Source organism: Hyperolius riggenbachi, chromosome 7, assembly GCF_040937935.1.
Source record: "Hyperolius riggenbachi isolate aHypRig1 chromosome 7, aHypRig1.pri, whole genome shotgun sequence".
NCBI classification, from domain to species: Eukaryota; Metazoa; Chordata; class Amphibia; order Anura; family Hyperoliidae; genus Hyperolius; species Hyperolius riggenbachi.
The window spans coordinates 305883923-305910964 of NC_090652.1; the positions used below are offsets into that span (position 1 = coordinate 305883923).

Sequence of the window (27042 nt, forward strand, 5' to 3'; positions counted from 1 at the left end):
CATCAGGCTAGAGGCTGGAGCTATATCATGTAGCCAGGTTCCACTTCTCTTTGTCACTATTCACAGAGGAATGATATACTGTTTGTTTCTGCCCTGTCTGCTTTCATACAGATCATATGAGAGCAGCTGAGGGATTTTTTGATGCAAAGAAGGATTTGAAAAGAAGAACCTGTACTTTTTCCTTACTTGGATTCCCCCCCTCCCCATTCAGACTGAGATCTAAACTGTTTGCTTTACACTGCGAGGCAGAGAGAAAGAGAGCGAGAGAAACACACAGAGAGCTGCAGCTGATGATTATTTACACACATTTGAAGCTATATTTCTACTTTCTATCATTCTCAACACATTTAACTCATACTATTACAGCCAGTGAAGATTATTTCTGTATGCCGGATGTGCTGGACACAGTCCTCCATAGTAATGCCCACAGTGAAAACTGTTCTCTGTAAATGTCATATTTTCTTTACATAAGACATGAATCAATAAAAAAAAGGCTTTGTATTGCTATGTGCTAGTAATTACTGGAAATATACTGTATGTGGCATTTAGAATTTTAGTTAACTTTGATAGTTGGCCTTTAAGGAAGACTTGCTCATCTCTATCAACGCAGATTTCAAAGTTCTCACCGCTAAGTAAAAAGCCCTAAAAGGGCCGTAATGGAAACATGTGCCGATTTTTGTGGTAGTTCCAGCATGGAGCTGGTACAGAGAGGTGTATCACTCCTTCCCCATTGTCAGGCATCAGCTTATAATAGGAGTAGGGATGGTCGTAAATGCCTATTTCTGATTCCGCATAACGGATATTTTGATTTTCGCCAATGCCAATTTATGATTTAAGTTTTTCTGATTTCCAAGGAGTATTGTATTTATTATTTTTGCATTAGAGAATGCAAAAAAAAAAATGAAATCATAAAACCAGAATCTTGTGATTGGTTTAAAATTACCGCAGTAGTCAGATTTTTGCTGAAAAATTCTGCATTCTCTGATTAGTCCAGTGCCTCCGAGTTCTGTGATTCTGCCATGCAAGCTATTCTTTCTGTGTAATGTAACTTGCATCTGTCAGGTTTACCTCTTCCCTTGCTGCACCACTTATCACGGGTCTGCAGAACATCAGTAACTGTTTGTTCAGCAGCCACATGAAGGCCACACCACACACACACACACACACACACACACACACACACACACACACACACACACACACACAGTACACACACACACACACACACACACACACACACACACACACACACACACACACACACACACACACACACACACACACACACACACACACACAGTACACACACACACACACACACACACACACTTTCTATTGTACATGCCACATTCAAAAATGAACTTCCCTAAATAGGAGGGTCATCCAGAAAGGGTGTTTGCTTTTTGTCTACCAAAAGTATTCTTTCTGTATAATGTAACTTGCATCTGTCAGGTTATTCTCCTCTCTCCCTGCACCGCTTTTCACATAACTGCAGAACATCAGTAACTGTTTTTTCAGCAGCATTAACATTAACATAAAGCCCCCTGCCTTCCCCACATTTCTATAAACCACAGATAATAGGTGTGATGTTATTACTCAAATGAATTGAGAGTCTTGTAAAATGCTACCATAAATTCTTAAAGGGAACCTAAACTGAGAAGAATGTGGATTTTTTCCTTTTCAAATTATACCTGTCAGTTTCCTGGCTCTCCTGCTGGTCCTGTGTCTCTAATACTTTTAGCTTCCAAGTGCCCGAGAGCACTAACAGTGGCTATAATGCAAGAAGGTGTGCCAAGGTCCCCACCCCAGTACCAAGGGGTCACTGCATAAATTCTCACCAAAGGACCGGCACCACTCGATGTATTTAGTAGCTCTTTATGACTTTATTGGCATCGATATGATAGCAACGACAGACGCTGTTTCGCCCCCATGGGCCTTTATCAAGTTGCACAGGATCATCCTGGGTGAGAATCTAATACTTTTAGCCACAGCCCTCCAACAAGCATGCAGATCAGGTGCTCTGACTGAAGTCAGATTGGATTAGCTGCATGCTTGTTTCAGGTGTGTGATTCAGCCACTACTGCAGCCAAAGTGATCATCAGGACTGCCAGGCAACTGGTATTGTTTCAAAGGAAACATCCATTTCCCTCTCAGTTAAGGATCCCTTTATATGAAGGAGGTAATTCAATTTTCAGTGAATATGGATCACAAAATCTTAACCACTTAAGGACCAGGGGATTTTGCACTGATCGGTGCTGCATGGGCTCTACAGCCCGCAGCACCGATCAGGAATGTGGCAGGGCGATCAGACTTCCCCCCTTTTTTCCCCACTAGGGGGATGTCCTGCAGGGGGGGGGTCTGATCGCCGCCGGCTACTACTGATTTGCGGGGGGGGGGGGGGCTCCTCAAAGCCCCCCTCCGCAGCGTTTTCTGGGCTCCCCGGCTTTCCCTCCCTCTACCTTTTTTCCTGAGCGGCGCAGGACGGAAAGCAGGACGGAATTCCGTCCTGCGCCTGATAGGATAGGCTTCTGCCTATCAGATGACGGCGATCCCCGACCAATCAGAGGCCGGGGATCGCCGATCTACGTCACGCCGCTGCTGCGCAGCAGCGCCGTGTGATGTAAACAGCGGGGATTTCTTCCCCGGATGTTTACATTATTGCTTCATCAGCACAGTGAACATGACAGTATCATGTTCACTGTGCTGATGAAGCAATAAATTGAAGCATTTTGCATTGAATCGGTGTGCCAACCTGGACTTTCTGCTTGATATTGTGACTTTGCATGCTAGGGCTCAGCATCCTCAGGTTGTAGCACCCAGACCGTGGGTAAGGTGTGCCACCTCTGCAACATATTTACGCGGATGTTTACATTATGCGTGCGAGCCGCGATCGGCGGCTCGCACACTGTTCACGGAGGCAGTCTCCGTGAACTAGCATGGAAAGGCCGCTCGAGCGGCCGTTTCCATGCTATACCACTAACGACCCGCCGACGCCTATCGGCGTTAGGCGGTCGTTAAGTGGTTAAGGAACCTCTGTAGGACACAAAATCCCATTGAATCACTACACAGAAGCACATATTAATATTTGTAGAGTAATGCACTGTAAGTCAATTAGAGAAAAAAGAGAGAGAGCAAGAGAGAGAGAGAGCGAGAGAGAGAGAGTATTATAGTATCTATCTATCTATCTATCTATCTATCTATCTATCTATCTATCTATCTAAGGAAGGAAACAATGTAGCAGCATTGTTAGGATCGCAGTAATTAGGTTATGTATTTACTATGATCCTAAATTATTAATCTACACACGTGAAATTCACGGGGGAGCATAAATCATTTGGCAGACATGTAATTATGGGACAAAATAATTGAAAACAAGATTTATTTTGGTAAACAGGCCTGGCTCTCTTATGACAATTCCAATTTGCAATACATCTTGGAATGTGCTGTATTTTTGCAGACTCATTTAATTTTCCCTTCTAAATATATTGGGACTAAGACTGGGGGTCCTTTCACACTATGCCCTCTGCAGTGCAAAAAGAAACACAACAGTCTTGAGAAGTCCCTTTGCACGTTGCTGGATGCAAGACATAAAGTAAAGCATGCAGCCCATAGATTGTATTATGGTACGTACACACCTGCGATAACGATCGCTCGTTAGGAACGATAGTTCCGCGACGAACGATAGTTGGCCGAGCAGAGCAGTAAATGCAAATTAGGCAACTGAGAATGTAGTGCAGCGATTGTTATTGCAGAAACGAACGATCAGTGAAGAATGGTTGCGTGCGCACACGGATATGACGTAATTAATGTTTTACAAAACATTTGGATTAACAGCAAAATTGATGTTTTTTTTTTTTTTTTTCAAAATTCTCACAGAACGATCGTTACCAAACACAATACATTGGAAATACGTAGGTTCCAGCCAGGGGCGTAACTAGGCCCCACCAGTCCCCCCTGCAGAATTTCTGAGCGGGCCCCCCCCCCCCCCGGCCCGCTCGGGGCCGTTTTGTGGGGGTTGGAGGGGACGCAGCATGAGGGGAAAGCCATGCAGCAATTCGGCGGGGAGGGGGGAAGGTCCCCCCCCCTCCCTCACCTCGGGGCTCTCCCCTCTGCGCTCCCCTCCGCCTTACATCTAAGTCCGGGCAGTGTCTGGGCAGCGGCAGGCAATCTTCGGGTGATCCGGATAGTAGTTATCCGGATGACACCCAGTACTGCTGTGCTGTGCGGGCTGGGCGGAGGATCAAGCTTACCCTTCTGACGTCTTCTCCGGCCGTCCCTCGGCGCCTCCCACGATGCGTTCCACTCGGCGCTCACGTGACTTCAAACACTTTCTCCTTCAACCCGGAAGGAGGAAGTGTTTGAAGTCACGCGAGTGCCGAGTGGAACGCATCGTGGGAGGCGCCGAGGGACGGCCGGAGAAGACGTCAGAAGGGTAAGCTTGATCCTCCGCCCAGCCCGCACAGCACAGCAGTACTGGGTGTTATCCGGATAACTACTATCCGGATCACCCGAAGATTGCCTGCCGCTGCCCAGACACTGCCCGGACTTAGATGTAAGGTGGAGGGGAGCGCAGAGGGGAGAGCCCCAAGGTGAGGGAGGGGGGGGACCTTCCCCCCTCCCCGCCGAATTGCTGCATGGCTTTCCCCTCATGCTGCGTCCCCTCCAACCCCCACAAAACGGCCCCGAGCGGGCCCCAGCAGGGGGGCCGGGCCCCCCGCGGGTGCAGGGGCTGCAGGCCCTATTGTTACGCCAGTGGTTCCAGCTATATGCGCGGTTGCGCACTACATTCTGTAACGATCGTTCTCTCACGATTGCTGTACACACCTTACTTTAACAGCGATGATCGCGCAAGAGGATCCAACTTGTTGAAAAAATTCACTCGTGCAATGATTGCACTTTCCTCACTCTCCTTAACGATCGCTTCTGATCGCGACGGAAAGAACTTTATGCAATTGTCGGACGAGCGATCGTTAATTGGTGTTTACGAACGATCGTTATCGCAACTGTGTACGCAGCATTAGACACTATTTGCATCACCCTCAAGTTCAACCCAAAGATCCATTGTCTGAGCTGAACTGGGGAGGGGTGGGGGGTGGGGAAGAAGAGAAAAAAAAAGAATAGTAAACTGTAATAATGCTGACATATGGTTTTCTGCATGTCCGTGGCTATTTAACTGCCTGTTTTATTGTGTTGATAGGTTTCAATAGGGCTGATTCACACAGCTTTTCTGATGAACTTAGCTTTTCTCTCCTTAAAGGACACCCGAGGTGAAAATAAACTAATGAAATAAACGATTGTATCTATCTTCCTACTCCTAAAAATGACCTTTTTAAGATATTCCTATAATGATCCGCTCATCTGGCTGCACAGGCAGACAGCTGTTTGACCATTCCTTAAGTCTGTGGGCTGCAGGTCTCTGGAAGAGAGACCTGTCTTCACTTTGCAAGTTTCAGACCTGTTCTGCTTCTGAGGAATTTGCATACATTTGTCATGTAAATTATCTAGCCGCCTCCTTTGAAGGCTTGCAGCATAAATACCGTGTTATCCCACAATCCTTTGCTGGTCATCATGGTTTGTTACTGTTGAAACACTCCTGGAGTGTCAGCCTTGCTATTGTTTGCTAAAGATTATCTTAGAGTATTCCTGGGGATTGCATTAGGCCTTCCTCTAGTACAGTCAGGTTGTATTATTTGTTTTGCCTGTTCTGTCTTCTGTTTGTCCTTGCGATTGCACTGTCGCCAGCGGTAGGCGATGGTGAATCGTTTGTTCCAGAACTTGGATCACACTTGCTCTGGCGGAAAGAGCAGTGGATCCTGCTAAGCTCTGTTTCTGTACTTGGATCACACTTGCTCTGACGGAAAGAGCAGTGGATCCTTCCTGTCCTGTCTCTGAACCTAGATCGCACTCACTCTGGCGGAAGAGCGGTGAATCTTATTTGACCTATTCCTGTTTCTGTTCGTTTGTCTGTCTGGATTGCACTCGCTCTAGTGGTAGCAGCGGTGGTTCCTTTTGTACTCTGTCTGGGAGTGTAGGCCAGAGTTGCGGTTGCTGCTGGCTGCTCCTTCTCTCTGTCTTGTCTGATATGAATGCTTGCTGTAGGCTCGGTGGGGTAACCGTTAAGCAAGCGTTCGCGTTCTCTGTTTCGTGTTTGTGTGGCATTGGTTAGTTAGGGTGGCGTGCTTGTCTCTGTTGCGCTTATCGTGCGGAGACCGTGCCGTAAACGCGTTCGCTGTTGCGAATGAGTGCGGTGTTCGTGTTTAGCTAGCGTTTGTTATTTTCCTCATCTTCTCATTGTTGTTTCCTGCGCCTTTGCTACTCTCATGCTCTGTCTTGCTCAATCTTGTGTCACTTCTGGCAATCGCCTCTCTCGCTATTGCGTTCCTACTTTGTTTCTGCTGTTGTGTGTTCACCGTCGCGGGTTAGCGACTGGATTGGTGGACACACATACATTCTGTCCCTGTGCTCATTCTCATTGGCAATCGCAGCTCTTGCGATTGCGTTCTCATTTGGTTTCCCTTGTACAACTCCTATCTGGCATCTGTGGCTGTGCAGAGGATCTGTATCTCTGCACTCCATGGCTCCATCTGCCAGCAGGAATTCCCCTCTACAGGTGCATTGCACCTTTTGCTGGGTTCTCTCAGATTATACGCTTGTGGAGGATTTCCGCAGTGTCAGCACGCATCCTGTGCGCTGACCACGGAGAGAATTCCACAATCGTTACAATTCCACTGTTTTATTTTATGTTTGGATCTACTTTTTAAGTTTTAACTGTTTTATTGTTTTTGCTCAATGACACATTCATTGAAGTATGCCAGAGCTAAAATCTATGAACTATTGACCCATTTTATCTCTTTCCTGCTCCCAGAAGCCATTTACTGCTAGGAAAGTGTTTTATAGTTGGAATTTCTTATCAGTGAGGGTCACACTGTAGTCACTTCCTGCCTGAGTCAGGACTGAGTCAGCCACTTACATACCTGATATTTAACTCTTTCAGGCAGAGAAAGAAAAAAAGGAACACAGCCTAGTTATTTGTGTTCTAGGCACTGTACATACCCATGTCTAACTCATCATGTCACATGTCACTTCAGGTATCTTGTAAATTACATAACTCACATCTTATCTCTCCTTAAAGCAAACTTAAAGAGACTCTGTAACAAATGTTTCAGCCTTATTTCTTCTAAGGATAGAAGAAAGGGGGGGGGGGGGGGGTTGAGAGAGCTGCTTGTCCTGTGTATATATATATATATATATATATATATATATATATATATATATATATATATACACACATCACTTCCTGGTTTGCGGCCATGTTTTTTGTTTGTAAACACTGCCTAAAACTGGTGATTAAACGCTAGGATCGCGGCGGGGAGCGGCGGAAATGGCAAGAGGGATCCAGGAGATCACAGTGACTTGATTGATATGTATTTTATTGTATAGATCCTCTTTAAAGCAAAAAACAAAACTAAAAACAAAACTATGATATAATGTATTGTATGTGTGGTGTGGATGACAAATAGAACATTAGAGTCGAAAAACAGATATTGAAGGGCGCTGCAGTTAATAAAACACAATCTAAGTTATTCACACTTTCTCCTGTTGCCTTTCCTTCAGGACTTGGGATATCCCCTTATCCCTTTCCAAGCAAACAAGTAAAAAGTTGAGTTGAGATATATAGTGATTTTATTGAATACAAATAAATTAAATCCAGCACCACAAATAGAACATTAGTAGCAAAGAAAATAGTCTAATATTTTTCTTTTCCGTTATATAGATTTTTTTTTATAGCTTTGCATCATTCTAACTTGCCTAATCTTCATACTCCATCCAGTGACTGACTAAGAATTACCTTGTACTCATACTGTGCTGCGTGATCTGGTCTTTCTTGAATTCAGGTATTGTCATTTTGCTGTATGTCACCCCTAAATATTGTCTGTAACCTAAACTAATGTCCAGCGCTGCGTAATATGTTGGAGCTTTACAAATACAATAAATAAATAAATAAATAATGTCAATTTTGCAGTTTAGAAACTACACGCAGAACTCAATACAAAGCAGAACTAATGCCGCTTTGAACTTTCCTGCAGTAAAACCTTATCTCAAGCTGTCTCACATGGTTTCTTGGCTGATGAAGTGCTTCAGGAAACAGGACTGTATTCCACCTAGTGGGTCTAATTGCTCAGAGAAGCTCTTTTGCATAGATAACAACTGAAGTTTTTTAACACTTCCTGTACTGGAAACAATATGAGACTCTTTTCTTTGAATGAAAAAAAAAAAAAAAGACTTGAGTAACATCTTGTGAATAACATCCCTTGTCTTCCGTTGATCCTTACTGTCTTATTTACAGGCTTTTACAAACTTAGCTTTTTCTGTCTTTTTTGCCTAGCCTTTGTATATCTGTACTATTAAGGATCCCGAGGTTTAGACCCCTGTGTTATATACTCCTTTCTCTGTTGCAGGAAGCTTACAGGTCAGATATAAAATTGGTAGAGAAGGGATTCATGTCTTCACTCTGGACTCCAAGAGGCTGAACAACCGCAAATTACATCACGTGAGGATCAGCCGAGATGGGAGAGAATTAACGATACAGGTAATAATTGTGGCCACACTCTACATAGTTACTAAACTTCTCTACACAATAAACCACACATACAGTAACAGAAGGAGTATATGGACCCCTAAAGCCTTGTCCACACACTAGATGGTCCTCAGCTGTGGTGGGTCCACCCAGGGGCACAGTAGCTATAACGGTGAACCCCGTGGCCCCCCAAGCTGTGGGGAACTCCAACTACTAACTTACAAGCCCCTCTTGTTTTAGGACCCTTGCAAGATCTACCCTCAGGCCTTGAAGGGCACCAAAGTGAGGCAGGGGAAGGGCTATGAACATGGGAGGGTGGCCATATCAAAGTTTCCCATGAATTGTAGTTACGCCACTGGGTGAGAGATCCAGACTGCTGGTCGAGGCTATAGTTCCCTTTCTAGCCATGTGTCTTGGCCATCAAACTAAGGATTGAGTTTTGATTCCTGGGTGGTGACAGTACTTGTGCATGAGTAGGCACCCAAAGCGATGTACGTTGTGATGTTTATCTGGACTACCCCTTCCAGCTGAATATCACTTTTATGCAACCAAAACCTTTAAGAATGGGCCTTCAAAAGCAAATAAATGCCCTGATTGATTTAGTCAATAATTTAGAGCTGTCTAACTCCTATCCTCAAGGGCTCTAAATCCTCACACATTTTTTGCCCAGCTCAAATGAATTTACGTGACTACTGTAAATTAGAAAGGTGCGGCTCATCAAGTAAAACCCATTTTTCCATTTCTCTGTCCATCCTAAACACTGGCATGGATATGGTACTTTCTGGCGGCTTTCCGGTGTCCGTGCACACCTCCTAGCATGTCACGTGACCCGACATGCTAGGAGCCGTGAGTATTTTATTTTGTACAGGGGGGGGGGGGGTTAGTGCTTTTTCGGCAGGTTGCTCAAGCAAGTGGCAAGCACAAATATCCAGCACCAGGCATTCCCCGCTGGATACTGTAAACTTTGCTCAAACTTGAGGTTGGACAAGCTTTGAGAGGCAGTAGAGCAGAGAAATCAAGCAGCTCGGGGTGACCCAATCCACTAGGAATGTATAGGGGGATAAAAGAGACTGAAAAGCCCTCCTACTAATAAGAAATGCTTGGTGAAATTTGCCTTCTTAAAACAGAAGGAAACTTGCAATAATTCAGCTATAAGTGGTTTCCCACAATGCACCACTACTGAATATGCAAATTATCCCTTTACGCCCTTGTAAACCAGGCTAGCATCCAGAACTTCTGGTGTATAGCAAGCGTATAGCTTTAAAGAGTAACTGTCAGACTGCAAAAGCTAATTTAAATCTCTATTCGCCTGTGTTAAACAGTTTAGAAGGAAGACAAAAAGGCAATACTGAAGTTAAAAATCTCTCTTACTTTTGATGTGTGCTGACAGCAAGGCTCTGTATTCCCATGCTCCTAAGGAGGACGCAAGCCGAATAACAGATACTGCAAAGCATTCTGGGGCCCTCCCCTGGCTGCTAGTGAGGCTAAAGTTACAACAGCATGTAACAGTCTAGCTCACAGCACTAATAAATCTCGGGCAGAGTACACTGCAGGAGTCCGCTATTGTTCCTAGCCACATGGCTAATTAATATTCACTGCACAGTACTGTTATTCAGTATGAGCTTTTCTGTGAGTGGAATCATCAGGAAGCAGGCAGGACATGACGACACATTTGGCTTCATAGGAGACAGACAAACATGGAACCTGCCATGAGCTGTCAGAAGCACCATTCTCTGCAAATACTATATAAAAATTCTGTGAAATCCAAACGTGGACAGTAAAATGCATATGTAATGTAAGTACAGCCAATCTTTAGCTAATGATATATGTGTTTATTTTCTCTGAGACCTTATACCTAACAGCTCCTCTTTAAATATTACACAGCCACATCAACCCCACATGTAGACAGCCTGTTTCTGACTTTTGGTCCTCATCAGTACATGGCAGGAATTGATATGGCTGTATGGGTTAGGGCTTGGACCAATACAAAACAGTAACCAAGCAGCTTGGAGTGACCCAAATTACTAGACAGTAGAGGACAGAGGGGCATAATGGTCAGTAGAGGACAATGTGGTCCATGGGGTTGCAAGGAATTGGACACGACTGAATAACAACTGAACAACAACATTCCTGATCTGAGAACAGATATCTGTTCCTCTCTGCTCTATAACAGCACTGTTATCATTTCTTTCATTCCTCATGCGACATCTAATTTCCCTAACAATTTTACACTCCATCAACAAAACAAAAAAATACAACTGGTTCAGCCTGATGGGAAATTGCTTTCTGATGCAATAGATAGTCGCTCTTCCCAAATGCAGATCGGTAATTGCTTGCTACTGATGCATACAAATATTATGGTAAGAGATGTTTAAACTTTTATTACTCTAAAGAGTAACCCCAGAATTTGTTATATAGAAAACATGCCCCTGGTTATAGCCGTTATCTTAATGAATTCTCCACGCTGTTTCTCACTTGCTTATAATAGGTTTCCGAAAGATTGCCATAAACTGCATTCCTGAAATGGAAAACATTGCAAATCATGATGTGAATTAAACTTAGCCTTTGGAGGGTGTTTTTATGCCTCCTGCTGTGTGAACAGTAATAAGCAAACAATTTTCTTAACATAGAAAGTCCCAATGAGTCAGGAAGAAAAATAACTTGTCTGAGAGCACACTTGTTTGTATTGCATGCGTTTTGCTGCAGAGAAGCAATAAAGGCTGTCCCCATTCCAATTTGCATAGAGTTTGTATGAAATTTGTATGAGAACTGGAATTATCTACTACTACTGAACCATAAAGTGTATGGGTGAATTAACCAAGAGTTTAATCAGCAACTGGTTATCAGTGACTATGAGGCTGGGAACACACTCAGCAGAAACGCTAGCGTTCGGGAAAATACAACGTTTTTGCATGCAACGTTAGTCAATGGGCTGCATCAAAAAACGCATATCAAAAAACGCATATAAGTTTTGTATGCGTTTTGTAATATGCGTTTTTAAAATGCTGGTTTTGTTGCATATTTTTCAAAAACGCATCAAAAACGAATGTAATGAAAGTCAATGGTGACGCAATGTAATGCATTTTGTATGCGTTTTTCATGCGTTTTTATATGTGTTTAAAAAAACCCAAAAACAATGTTTTCTGATGTATTTCCGCTTCCTGTTGTCTTCCTAGTGATTTGCATAAAACGCAGTAGAAAAACACATGGAAAACGCATACAAAACGCATATGCATTTTGTATATGTGAACCGAAAATGCGGTAAAACGCATGCAAAATGCAAAAACCGCATGTGCGGAAACAAAATCGCAAAATGCAAACGCATATCAGCGCGATACAAACTCACAAACGCATATGCATAAAAATTTGATGTTTCCCACACTGCTAACCACTGCAGCCCCACCAGCTAAGCTTCACTGCACCACACTGCACTAACCCCTGCAGCCCCACCAGCTAAGCTACACTGCACCACACTGCACTAACCCCTGCAGCCCTACCAGCTAAGCTACACTGCACCGCACTAACCCCTACAGCCCCACCAGCTAAGCTACACTGCACCGCACTGCACTACGCTAACCACTGCAGCCCCACCAGCTAAGCTACACTGCACCACACTACACTACGCTAACCACTGCAGCCCCACCAGCTAAGCTACACTGCACCGCACTGCACTACGCTAACCACTGCAGCCCCACCAGCTAAGCTACACTGCACCGCACTGCACTAACCCCTGCAGCCCCACCAGCTAAGCTACACTGCACCGCACTGCACTACGCTAACCACTGCAGCCCCACCAGCTAAGCTACACTGCACCGCACTGCACTAACCCCTGCAGCCCCACCAGCTAAGCTACACTGCACCACACTGCACTAACCCCTGCAGCCCTACCAGCTAAGCTACACTGCACCGCACTAACCCCTACAGCCCCACCAGCTAAGCTACACTGCACTGCACTGCACTACACTAACCACTGCAGCCCCACCAGCTAAGCTACACTGCACCGCACTGCACTAACCCCTGCAGCCCCACCAGCTAAGCTACACTGCACCACACTAACCCCTATAGCCCCACCAGCTAACTGCACCGCACTGCACTACACTAACCACTGCAGCCCCACCAGCTAAGCTTCACTGCACCGCACTACACTAACCCCTGCAGCCCCACCAGCTAAGCTACACTGCACCGCACTGCACTACACTAACCACTGCAGCCCCACCAGCTAAGCTACACTGCACCGCACTGCACTACGCTAACCACTGCAGCCCCACCAGCTAAGCTACACTGCACCACACTGCACTAACCCCTGCAGCCCTACCAGCTAAGCTACACTGCACCGCACTAACCCCTACAGCCCCACCAGCTAAGCTACACTGCACCGCACTGCACTACACTAACCACTGCAGCCCCACCAGCTAAGCTTCACTGCACCGCACTGCACTACACTAACCACTGCAGCCCCACCAGCTAAGCTACACTGCACCACACTGCACTACACTAACCACTGCAGCCCCACCAGCTAAGCTACACTGCATCACACTGCACTAACCCCTGCAGCCCCACCAGCTAAGCTAAACTGCACCTCACTGCACTACACTAACCACTGCAGCCCCACCAGCTAAGCTACACTGCACCGCACTACACTAACCACTGCAGCCCCACCAGCTAAGTTACACTGCACCACACTGCACTACACTAACCACTGCAGCCAGGGGCGTATCTAGAAATCCCCGGGCCCCCCTGCAAAAAAGGGCAAGTCTTGCTGGAGGACTTCCGTTTGTTTACACAGGAAGTTGCAGGAAGCTCTTAAAGAACGGAAGTCCTCCAGAGTGAAGGTGGTAATGTATTCATCCTGCCGCCACCGCTGCCGCTGCTGCCCGCTGCCACCAATGATTGCAGGAGGGGGAGCGCTGAGAGGAGAGCCCGAGGTGAGGGAGGGGGGGAATTTCCCCCCGATCTGCCACACTCTCCTCTTATGCTGCAACCCCTCCTGCCCCCCAAAAGTCCCTGAGCGGCCCACGATGGCAGGGGTCGCATTCCATATTGGTACGCCAGTGACTGCAGCCCCACCAGCTAAGCTACACTGCACCACACTAACCCCTATAGCCCCACCAGCTAACTGCACCGCACTGCACTACACTAACCACTGCAGCCCCACCAGCTAAGCTTCACTGCACCGCACTACACTAACCCCTGCAGCCCCACCAGCTAAGCTACACTGCACCGCACTGCACTACACTAACCACTGCAGCCCCACCAGCTAAGCTACACTGCACCGCACTGCACTACTCTAACCACTGCAGCCCCACCAGCTAAGCTACACTGCACCACACTGCACTAACCCCTGCAGCCCTACCAGCTAAGCTACACTGCACCGCACTAACCCCTACAGCCCCACCAGCTAAGCTACACTGCACCGCACTGCACTACACTAACCACTGCAGCCCCACCAGCTAAGCTTCACTGCACCGCACTGCACTACACTAACCACTGCAGCCCCACCAGCTAAGCTACACTGCACCACACTGCACTACACTAACCACTGCAGCCCCACCAGCTAAGCTACACTGCATCACACTGCACTAACCCCTGCAGCCCCACCAGCTAAGCTAAACTGCACCTCACTGCACTACACTAACCACTGCAGCCCCACCAGCTAAGCTACACTGCACCGCACTACACTAACCACTGCAGCCCCACCAGCTAAGTTACACTGCACCACACTGCACTACACTAACCACTGCAGCCAGGGGCGTATCTAGAAATCCCCGGGCCCCCCTGCAAAAAAGGGCAAGTCTTGCTGGAGGACTTCCGTTTGTTTACACAGGAAGTTGCAAGAAGCTCTTAAAGAACGGAAGTCCTCCAGAGTGAAGGTGGTAATGTATTCATCCTGCCGCCACCGCTGCCGCTGCTGCCCGCTGCCACCAATGATTGCAGGAGGGGGAGCGCTGAGAGGAGAGCCCGAGGTGAGGGAGGGGGGGAATTTCCCCCCTCCCCCCGATCTGCCACACTCTCCTCTTATGCTGCAACCCCTCCTGCCCCCCAAAAGTCCCTGAGCGGCCCACGATGGCAGGGGTCGCATTCCATATTGGTACACCAGTGACTGCAGCCCCACCAGCTAAGCTACACTGCACCACACGCACTACAATAACCCCTGCAGCTCCACCAGCTAAGCTACACTACAGTGCACTGCACTGCAATACACAACACTAACCCTTGCTGCTCCACCAGCTAAGCTACACTAGACTGCACTGCACTACACACTACACTAACGCTTGCTACCCCACCAGCTAAGCAACACTGCACTGCACTAACCCCTGTTACTCCTACCAGCTAAGCCACACTGCACTACACAAACCCCTACAGCTCGACCAGTTTAGCTACACTACACTACACAACACTAACCCCTGCAGCCCCACCAGCTAAGCTACATTGCACTGCACTACACAACACTAACTCCTGCTTCCCAACCAGCTGAGCTACACTATACTGCATTACACAACACTACACACTACACTTACACTTCACTACACAACACTATCCCCTGCAGCCCCACCAGCTAAGCTACATTGGACTGCACTACACAACACTAACCCCTGCTTCCCAACCAGCTGAGCTACACTATACTGCACTACACAACACTACACACTACACTTACACTTCACTACACAACACTATCCCCTGCAGCCCCACCAGCCAAGCTACACTACACTGCAGTGCATTACACTGTAATCACATGAGGGTTTTTGCGTCGTGCCCGGGTTGTAGCATTGGTGCTGGTGCTACACACTGCACATACCGTGAGCCTAGCCTAAATCTAGCACATCCATGTGGGTAATCACAGTGGTAACAGAGAATTATAGTGGTAACAGTGGTACACTAGAACAGAAATGACTAAAACAAAAGGTATCCTTGTTTGTAAGATAAAGGCATGTGCCTATTAAGCATCCTCCTCCTTGTTAATTTAGTCGATTCCTACACTTTGTGACCATATAGGGCTCGATTCACTAATGCGTGCTAACACTTAGCATGACAGTGATAAGCCGTTTTGCATGTGATAACATGTGCTAAGTATCATTATCACGTGTAACGTATTATTATCACGTGCAACATATCATTATCACGTGCTAAGTATCATTATCACGTGCAACGTATCCTTATCATGTGCTAAGTATAATTATCACGTGCAACGTATCATTATCACGTGCTAAGTATCATTATCATGGGCAACGTATCATTATCACGTGCAACGTATCATTATCACGTGCTAAGTATAATTATCGCGTGCTAAGTATCATTATCACGTGCTAAGTATCATTATCACGTGCTAAGTATCATTATCACGTGCAACGTATCATTATCACGTGCAATGTATCATTATCACGTGCTAAGTATAATTATCACGTGCAACGTATCATTATCACATGCTAAGTATCATTATCACGTGCAACGTATCATTATCACGTGAAGTCACTGCAGATCACGCAAACGGAATGTAGATCATGAATTATTACTGTTTACAGTACATAAAGCGACGTGCGTTAAACTTTGCATGCGCCGTATTACATTAACTCACATGTTAATGTAAAGGTGGCCACTAACGGTCCAATTTGTAGCGAAAAATCATTTGAACGATCAGAAATTTTGATTCGATTGGTTGTAAATAATCTCAATTGGTCACAATCGATTAAGAACGAGTGAACAAAATGTCGGGCGAATGAATTTTCGGTGAACCAAAATTTGGATTTTCCTGTTGGTTGTGATAGATAGGAAGCAAAGATTGGTTCGTTGATGGTGTAGTGAACGATGTTTTACAATATTTCACTTCCGATCTTCCTCTAGAAATTGGATTGTTAGTGGCCACTGTCAGGAACCGGCCCTGCGGCATGCCTGCAGATACGGTTCCCGGGGTTTGACCAGATCGAGAGGGGATGCAGCCTTATTCAAGCTACAACAAGGCTGTCTCCCCTCAAAGCACTTCTCACTGCCACCACTAGCTGCTGCTAGACACTTCAGCGATTCCCACTCTGCTGTTGAGGGATCTGCACGCGTTTTCGTATATTTGAGTCAGCTTTGCGCTTAGGCCAAACACGGGAATGCTACACACACAATACAATCGTACAGTAGCAAGGCACGATCAGGCACTGAACTTGTAACGCAAATTACACTGCAGTCTCTTTCTAGGCTATGAGCTGTTAGTACAGCAGAAGTCAAACTTATTAAATAAATATTTCATATTCCAAAAAGTGGAACAGTGCAGGCAAGAATATATACAAAAAGATTTACAAAACAAAGTAAAAATCACAACGATACACAATAAGACAGTTTGCATAAAATAAATGGGGATAAACGTTACCAGCATATAGATCTGAGCGTTGTTGCGAGGAGAACGCGGTTCTGGTCAGACCAGGATAGTCCTAGCGTCTTGCTATCTCCAAAGAACTACGACTCTAAATCCTCCTAGCTACTGTTTTATAGCAAAATCTGTGGCCCGGGGCCACTCAAATGTCCAGATCCAGGAATAATCCAATTTCCTCAGGTGTGACAGCACACCCTTGCTGGCCAGAGTTTCCTGTTCGCCTTTGAAGTTCCCAGACTAAGTTGGTTCTAATTTGTATATTTGGTCAACAGGTAGCTGTTTACATGAGTACAAAGTTCAAATCAATGCAACACCCTTTCAGGATGCAGGACAAAAGTGGAGGTTGTTATGTAATTACCTGTTTCCTTGCCACAGTGTCCAGAGGAACTGAATATAAACTCAAAGTACTTCATACTGTCATACAGACAATCACAGCTTCCCCCAAAGCCAGACTGGCTATAGCAGACATACACATGATACAGTCAGAAAAATGAAAAATATGGCTTCCACAAGATACAATATGGCTGCTATGTTCTGCATATTACCGTACATATCATCATCACCACATAGATCCTCACAGCCACCTTAAGCACCATTGCTGATTTCATTACCAAACTCTATATACTGATCGTGTGAAGCGCCGTAGTTTTCAATGGCATTCCGCACTTAGCGCTTGAAGAGTAACGCCGTTTGCGCAATAAAACTTTTTACACGAATGCTGGAAACTGTTCACGTGCACAATGGGCTCGATTCACTAAAGCGTGATAACTCAGTTATCACATGTAAAGGCTTTGCACGTGCAAACGCATGTGTAAAGCATTGTGCGCGTGAACAGTTTCCACCGTTTGCGTGTTAAGTTTTATCGCGCGAACAGCGTTACGCTTCTCTTGCTAAGTGCGGAATATACTGTCTATCCCTCCTAACCTCTGCTGTACTCATCTTATTTTGCCCTCAATTTTTCAAAGCATCAAAGATTTTTCCAAAGAATTGGTACATCTCATTATGAGACCAAAGTACAGGTATATGAGTTTTAATAGTAGGCCTTATTTCTTTAAGCGTTAAACCGGTTACATCTTTTAGCTGTCCCGGGAGCTCTCAGTAGCTTTCTCCACAAACACCGTTAAAAAGCATCGATTTTCCACGCATGGCCATATTTATAGTCCAACTTTCACAGCCACATGTTACTGCTGGGAAGACTGTAACTTTAATTATGTGTACAGAGTCCTTTTTATTACCCAATCAGAGTGTGAGGTGTTCTTTTATGTCAAAAAACAGCTGCTAATGAGGATAATACTAGCGACCCATCTGTGATCATAGTGGTGATTCCATGGGATTTTTTTTTATTAAATGACAGATGTAGGATTCTTCCTGTACTTTGAGTTGGTATGGCTCATAAATGAAGGATCTTTAAACATTATCTTTCATTTCCAGGTTGACAAGATCGTAAAACAGCGGCATAACTTTTCATCGGACATCTACTTCAAAGCCATCAAATCTCTCACATTGGGGAAAGTTGTAGGTAGGTCTACACTCATTTATAAATAAACCAAATCTAATAAATTAATTAGACTATGACTATGGTAGGATTAGACTGTGAGCTCCTCTGAGGACAGTCAGTGACATGACTATGTACTCTGTAAAGTGCTGCAGGAGATGTCAGTGCTTTATAAATACATAATAATAATATGGCAGGACATTAGACTATGGCTATGGCAGGATTAGACTGTTAGCTCTTCTGAGGACAGTCAGTGACATGACTATGTACTCTGTAAAGTGCTGCAGAAGATGTGAGTGCTATATAAATACATAATAATAATATGGTAGAACATTAGACTATGACTATGGTGGGATTAGACTGTGAGCTCCTCTGAGGACAGTCAGTGACATGACTATGTACTTTGTAATGTGCTGCAGAAGATGTCATTGCTATATAAATACATAATAATAATAATATGGTAGAACATTAGACTATGACTATGGTAGGATTAGACTGTGAGCTCCTCTGAGGACAGTCAGTGACATGACTATGTACTTTGTAATGTGCTGCAGAAGATGTTAGTGCTATATAAATGCATAATAATAATATGGTAGGACATTCGACTATGACTATGGTAGGATTAGAGTGTGAGCTCCTCTGAGGACAGCTAGTTACATGACTCTGTACTCTGTAATGTGCTGCAAAAGATGTCAGTGCTATATAAATACATAATAATAATATAGTAAGACATTAGACTATGACTATGGTAGGAATAGACTGTGAGCTCCTCTGAGGACAGTCAGTGACATGACTCTGTACTCTGTAATGTGCTGCAGAAGATTTCAGTGCTGCATAACTACATAATAATATTTAGCCAAAGTCTCACCTAGAACACAATAAACACTGTTTGGACTCTTATTGCAGAACTCGCAGAAAGTAGATAAGAGTTGCGTCTGGAGTTACTAAGCTTTAAACTGAAGTCTTTGTGTTGATTATTGTTTTCGCTGGCTGGTGCTGTACTGTTTAGTCATACATTTAGCTACGGTACATTTGACATTGATCTTCCATTTCAAAGGCGTTATTGATTGACGCCTTTAATGTAAAATAATTGTCCTCCTCCCGGTCCTCGCAGATAAAACGACACGGATTAACAATATTAAAAATGTGGGGTGATTTGCCGAGTGTCACATTAAGTTTTATTGATCCGCACTTACATTCTCCTCCCGCGCCGGGCGAGATGAAGTGACTGCAGAAATTATCCTATTGTCTCCTCATCTCTCAGCCATATCATTATATTATTACAGCGTTTATAGAACAGATTTACTGCACAATATTCCATTGTCTCCTTCCAAAGACGCAGGAGGTGATTGGAGCTGACAGTTAGTTATTAACAGAATTTGTAATGTATTCTCTACTTAAAGAGAAACTCCAACCAAAAATTGAACTTTATCCCAATCAGTAGCTGTCTGATACCCCCCTTTTACATGAGAAATCTATTCCTTTTCACAAACAGACCATCAGGGGGTGCTGTATGACTGATATTGTGGTGAAACCCCTCCCACAAGAAACTCTGAGGACCATGGTACTCCTGGCAGTTTCCTGTCTGTGAACCTTGTTGCATTGTGGGAAATAGCTGTTTACAGCTGTTTCCAACTGCTAGAAAAGCAAGCAGCAACTACATCACCTGCCAACAGTAAAAATGTCACCATGTGATAAATGTCAGAATGTAAATCAGGGATTTAAAAGATTTTACAATGGGCAAACACTGACTAAATCATTTATACATAATTATTGTAAAAATGAAGAACTTTTTCATTACATTATTTTCACTGGAGTTCCTCTTTAAAGTCATAGTAGGTACTTATACTTTGCAGTGTCAAACTCAAATACAAAGTGGGCAAAAATTAAACACTAGGACCAAGTCACTGGCCAACCTCAAGTGTCTAATGGCCACCCAGCCTCCCCTACACAGTTCCCTGGTGTCTAGTGGCAAGCATCCCAATATAATCATAAATGTTTCTGCGGTAATGAGTCTTATCTCGGTCAGCCTGGCTCTATTCTGATAGATTGCCGGGGAGAGGGAAGATTGTTATCTCCCCTCCAACTTTCCTGCTCTTCACTGATTGGCTGAGGGCAGTTCAGTGTGACAGGCTGAGGCTGAGAAGGGAAATACACCTCACCCCTCTGCAGAAGCAGCTGAAATCCAATCTGTGCTGTGCTCACATACTGTATGTTTACAAAGTAAGCTAGATATAACAGTGCAGTTTCTGGTAATACAAAAGGGTAAGGGGGCTTGTTCACACTGCAAGAGCTTTCTAGACGCTTTGTGATTTTAAAAGCTCCTGCTAATGTTATCCTATGTGAGTGTTCTCACTGGAGCGATGTGATTTTGTAAAAATCCCCCATAGCATTGCATTAGCGAGAGCTTTTCCAAATCACTAGCGCTTAAAAAGCTCTTCAGTCAGAGGCAGTAAAGATGGAAAATGCCTGGAACAGTTTTCTCTTTATTTTCTGTATAAAATTTACTGAAATAAAAATGCGGGCAGTACAATACGTATTTTATGCAAGTAGAATAAGTATTGACTGAGTGTATAAGACGAACCCCAACTTTTCCAGTTAAAACAATACATTTTGGGATAAACTCGCCGTAAAAGACTACCCCTCTTGACTCTTGGACATTTGTATACTGTACTGTAAGTACTGGTGGTATACTGTATAAACAGGTGCAGATACTGGTGCTGTACTGTATGTGGTACCCAGTATACAACAACCAGCCAATCACGGCAAGCGATGTACCTTACTGGCGATTGGCTGGTTGTTGTATACAAAATCTGTTTGGTAGCCAGAGGGGCCCCGAAGGGTCCACCCTCTATTGCAGTATTAGCTCTCTATTGGTCCTGTGCTGGTAATGATGACTTCTATAGATGCTTTGAATAGTAGTAATCCTTAACAAACTGTTCCCCATCCCCTTCTTGCACGGGGCGGGGCCCATAGCTTCCTAGCTACGTGGCTGCTTATATGCCATATATGCGTTTTTGTTTTTCCTGGGATAGTATGAATGTCCCTGCGGCTTTACAAAATATATATTCCACTATTTGTTCTGTTTTTAATTGTTATAACTTTTCATATACTTTTTTTTTTCTCTTTTTTTTTTCTTGAAGGCACAGTGGAATGTTTCAAAGTCACTGAGGTTATTAAACACATAATATATTTCAATTCAGCATAATTAATTCTTCATTATAAAATCCTATACTCGGTTAAGCTCCTTAACATGCTTGACTTTCTAAAAAAAATGACACACATTAAATTAATTGCACTTATCACTGGAGAGTAACCGGAATTAATCTAGCAATGCCCAAAGAGCTTTTTTTTTTTTATTTAATTTTATCTATAGACACGGTGCTACAGGCAAAATGTGAAGTACCGTTATATGCTATAGGAATAGCTGTACTGTGAATCCACACAGGCAACTTGCAGAGATGATTATGATTTGGAGGTTGCTTGGGGGATTTCTGTGGGTGGTTGTACTGTCTTTTATCAACCGATAACTGGGCAGGTCAAGTGGTCAACCACCAACTTGCTGGAGTTCCACTGCTGTTAAAATGAACCTGAACCGAGTAAAATTATTTAAAATAAACATTTGATGCATCTGCAAATTAATATTACATACTTACTTTACTTCACCCTCAGATCCTCTGAGAAGCTCACCATTCTTTCTAACGACAATTCCTTCCAGATCTGACAAGATTTAGTCTGAACTAAAATATATCAGTTGCTGTCAGTTATTCATTAGTCGCTGTCAGTTATAATTGAAAGGACAACTGATGTGCAAGGAAATGTCCTTGTTTCCCTATAGCACATGTGGACGATATTACAGTTTATGATGAGTGACTGAGTTTGGCATGAGTATTGGCAAAGTGTTCGCCTACTGTAGCTGTACACACATTAGGTGGTGGCGATAGAGAAATGGACTTATATCGGTAAATGTTTGGCCATTGTAGCTGAACTTACATTTGGTGCCAGCGATAGCATCCGGAGTTCAGCTGCAGTGTAGCTGAAGGTACATGTGGTGCTGGCGATGGTTTACACATATCAGTGGGAAGGTTAGAATTAAAGGGGCACTATGGCGAAAAATTGTTTGGCCATACTCTAGCTTTGCCAGGTAAACAGTCTGGTGCAGATGAAAGGTGAAGAGCAAATATGAGGAGCCCCAGGAGCTCTCCTCGACCATCACCTGCACCACCTGACGAAGCCAGAAGAGTCCAGCGAAATGCATCGGTCGTAAAGTTTTCTTGTCCATGATTGCTTTGCCTACAGTTATTTTTGTAGACTGGAAGTAAGCTGCTCTCTTTTTCCTTTAACATATTATCATATATTTTCATCTATTTCATCTATTCCAACCAGCATCGAGCACTTCTTGTAAACTTTCTTAAGTCGGTGGTATATTTATGTTATGAATGCACTTATCTTTTAAATCCGGTCGTGTGGGTGGCGGTAATAGCAGGTAAAGAACAATTGAAGACTTAGCAGTGAATAGGAGGGAAAGCTTACCGCAACATATGTGAGGTTTAGTTAAAATACAACGATATAAAGAAAGACTGTCTTTAATTACAGTATTATTTGCAGCATAAAAATAAGTTGATCCAGCACAAAAAGCATGAGGCGAACACTCCAGGCCTCTAGAATAAATGCATGGCGTGGGGAGAGGTGGGATGCCAGGGTACACGCTGAGTGCTACGCGCCCCAGGGATGTGAAATATCATTCTACTTATAGTTGCTTTTGCAAGCATTTCTATTTGTTTGTCTTGCAAAGTTTTTTCAGAAAACTTTTTATTTAGAAGGTTTTTTGTTGTTGTTTTTTTTGTTCTTATTTTCATCACAAAGTAAAGCCTGAGGCAGACCTATAACTATATTCTTTAAAGGACAACTGAAGTGAGAGGTATATGTAGGCTGCCATATTTATTTCCTTTTAAACAGTACCAGTTACCTGGCAGCCCTGCTGATCTATTTGACTGCAGTGGCGTCTGAATCACACCAGAAACAAGCATGCAGCTAATCTTGTCAGATCTGACAATAATGTCATAAACAGCTGATCTGAATATGCTCGTTCAGGGTCTATGGCTAAAAGTATTAGAGGTAGAGGACCAGCAGGACAGCCAGGCAACTAGTATAGCTTAAGACAAGACAAGACAAGACAAGACAAGACAAGACAAGACAAGACAAATAACATTTATATTGCGCTTTTCTCCTTTCGGACTCAAAGCGCCAGAGCTGCAGCCACTAGGGCGCGCTCTATTGGCAGTAGCAGTGTAAGGGAGACTTGCCAAAGGTCTCCTACTGAATTAGTGCTGGCTTACTGAACAGGCAGAGCCGAGATTCGAACCCAGGTCTCCTGTGTCAGAGGCAGAACCCTTAACCATTACACTATCAGCCAACTAAAAGGAAATAAATATGGCAGCCTCCCTATCCCTCTTGAATAATTGTCCTCTATTATGCCTTGGTTAAGTAATGCTGTACACATGTCTTTGTGTACTTACTTACATAAACAAAGTTAGTTACAACCTGGCATAACACATGTTAAAAACGTTCTGTACTCTTTTACAGCTGCAATGTTTACACAGATGACATTATTTGTGGACAAAAGCAAGTCCCAGCAACTTGTAGAAGGGCACGGCTAGGAGTGGCAATTACATGGAAAGTGTAATTAAATTAATTTGTAATATTTTTGGTGAAAAAAGACTAAACTCCTTTGTAGTTATGTAGAAATGTCCAAGTACTCTGGGTTCATAATTGCACAAGATTTCCTCTCTCCTCCAAGGGGAATTTCTTTAAGTTTTTTTTTTTTTTTGTTTTGTTTTGTAAGTTGCATGCCTTTTGTTTTCATTTCCTCACTGGGATGAATGATCCACACAAGCAGTGGGCGAGAGACGCGGCCCAACGTTTCATTTTGCTATTTTCTTATTGATTAGCGGTGCGAGTGAGCTGGATGAGAGGTTCCATATGCAGAGGAGAAAGACCCAGGGCATGAAGTGTAACTTTTTGTGGAGCAATAAGGCTACACATGTTAGGAAAGATTAACACATTTTAACAGAGCGGCAGTGAAGATGACTGCTGGACCTCTTCCCAGGCTGATGAGGCCTGTCACTCTCTGACAACTCCGAGGAGAAGGTTATTTAGTGACAGTAATGTGGATGTAGGTCTCCAACTCTCCTATCAATTAGAGCAGCCGTGTCCAAGTCCAACATAGCTGAGGACTGTAGAATGATAGTCTGGGGCCCCGAGAGGCCCTGTCCGTACAATGTGCATTTTCCAAGAGTTATCTGAGGCCCTGTTTGTCTGATATACATTTTCCATGGTGTAGATATACTGTATATACAATGTAAAGTAAAGTGAAAAATCAAACTTTTAATGAAAGGTGGAATCTCAAAGCAATCACATTGATGCAGTGCCAGTTCTAGACTTTCTGCTGCCTGAAGTTAACTTTGGAGAATCCGCTGTCTCTCCTTCCCCCGAAAACGCTGATAACCCCCATCACATATACCTCATATCATATATACCCCCCATATAAACACCATCACCGGCGAGAGATCACCATCATAGCCAATCAGAGGTGGAGCTTTGTAACGTGACCAAACAGGCGGGGGTGCTGGCACCAGACCGGCCAATCACAGCCTCCCAATGCTACTTTTGTTAAGTGGTGCTGATGGTCTCTGGTTCGTATTATCGCGCTACTGGTGATAGCCCAATGACGGGTGATTGCAATATACGGCGTTTCCTCATTCAAACTGCCATGCCGGGAAACGTGGAATACTTGCATAAGTGGAAATAAGCCCTCACTACACGCATATTACAAAAGGAAACTCTCCAGATGCTGCGTAGTAACAGGAGATGGGAGTCCTGTTGCCGCCGTTTAGAGGCCTCCGTAGATGAAGGAGTTAAATCGGCCTTGCGTTTTATATATGGCGGTTCTCGGAGTGCCTTGCTGGCGAGTAATGGATTTTGACAGCCCCAGAATGCTCGCGTTGCTGATACCGGCCCGTGTCCTCGCAACAAGAGCAACATTTTGTTCTCGGAGACGACTCGCGAGGAGCGGAGGCGCCATATGTCGCCCCCGGCTGGAACAGACTGCAGCAGGCTGTCCGCAGACACACATCACACCCTTCACTATCGCAACGCGGCATTTTAATGATGCCCAATCTCCTCCGATCCTCCGTGCTGAATTTCTCCCCTCGCTCGCTGCTATCGCCGTGCGTATTCACATCCGCCAGCCTTCTTATTAGGTGGAAGTGTTTGTGCAGCGTTTTCCTGTCTGACTGCAGGCAACTCATTATTCAGCCTCACAATATTCAGGTCGATCTATGAAATAAAGCGTACACTTATGAACCCAATTGTGCTATCAGGTCACACCACAAATCATGGCAGAACATCGCCGCCGGCTAGGCGGAGCTCTGACTTCTGTAGGTGTTAATTACATGAGCGGTTATTTTCCGCTTTTCCCCTATTTGCAGTTTTAGTAATGTAAGCAAAGCACAATATACACTTACGTGGTAATTAAATTACAAAGTAGTGCATTTTTTTTTAATCGACATGAGCATACCAGGTATCTAATTCTATTCTGGGTCTATTTTACAATATACAAAGTTAAAGAGGAACTCCGTTGAAAATAATGTAATAAAAAAGTGCTTCATTTTTACAATAATTATGTATAAATGATTTAGTCAGTGTTTGCCCGTTGTAAAATCTTTTCTCTCCCTGATATACATGCTGACATTTACCACATGGTGACATTTTTACTGCTGGCTGGTGGTGTCAGTGAAAGGGAATGCTGCTTGCTTTTTTGGCAGTTGGAAACAGCTGTAAACAGTTGTTATTTCCCACAATGCAACAAGGCTCCCACAGTGTGATATCAGCACATTGGTCCTGACATCACACTGTGGGAGGGGTTTGACCACAATATCAGCCATACAGAGCCCCCTGATGGCCTGTTTGAGAAAAGGAAAAGATTTGTGGTGGTGGTGGTGGTTGCTGGATGGTGCAATGGTTAAGGGCTCTGCCTCTGACACAGGAGACCAGGGTTTGAATCTCGGCTCTGCCTGTTGAGTAAGCTAGCACCTATTCAGTAGGAGACCTGGGGCAAGTCTCCCTAACACTGCTACTGCCTATAGAGCGTGCCCTAGTGGCTGCAGCTCTGGCGCTTTGAGTCCGCCAGGAGATGTTATTTGTCTTGTCTTGTCTTGTCATTTCTCACGGGAAAGGGGGTATCAGCTGCTGATTGGGATGAAGTTCAATTCTTGCTTACAGTTTCTATTTGAACTTCATGGGAATTTTAAAACAGACTCGACTATAACGTGCTTTGTAAGGTGAAGCAGTTAATTTTGGCTTCCGGAGGCAGCTGGGTAAAATGGGCCACGCTATAGGCACCTAGGATAATAGCCGCAATTAACGACCAATAGGGCCAGTTTTCTGGAAAGGCCACCTAGGCTCGGGCCTTGGGAGGCTGCTGCTCAAAGGGGCGGCTAAACATTGTTGCAACATATGGAAAAGGAGATGGTGAATGGGCAGGATTCAGCATGGAGGGGGGTGGGGTAGTGTTTGGCAATGACAGGGGGTACTTTGGCTTAGGTTTCAGCA

At 44.4% G+C, this 27042-nt stretch overlaps 1 protein-coding gene across 1 annotated transcript in view; it reads left to right on the plus strand.

Moving 5' to 3' along the window:
• Window positions 1–27042, plus strand: part of LOC137526181 (contactin-associated protein-like 5) — a 508827-nt gene that overhangs the window by 471375 nt on the left and 10410 nt on the right. Inside the window, exons 19-20 of the mRNA XM_068247401.1 lie at window positions 8460–8590; window positions 18366–18453. Of these exons, the coding sequence (XP_068103502.1) occupies window positions 8460–8590; window positions 18366–18453 (219 nt within the window). The remainder of the gene's footprint in view (window positions 1–8459; window positions 8591–18365; window positions 18454–27042) is intronic.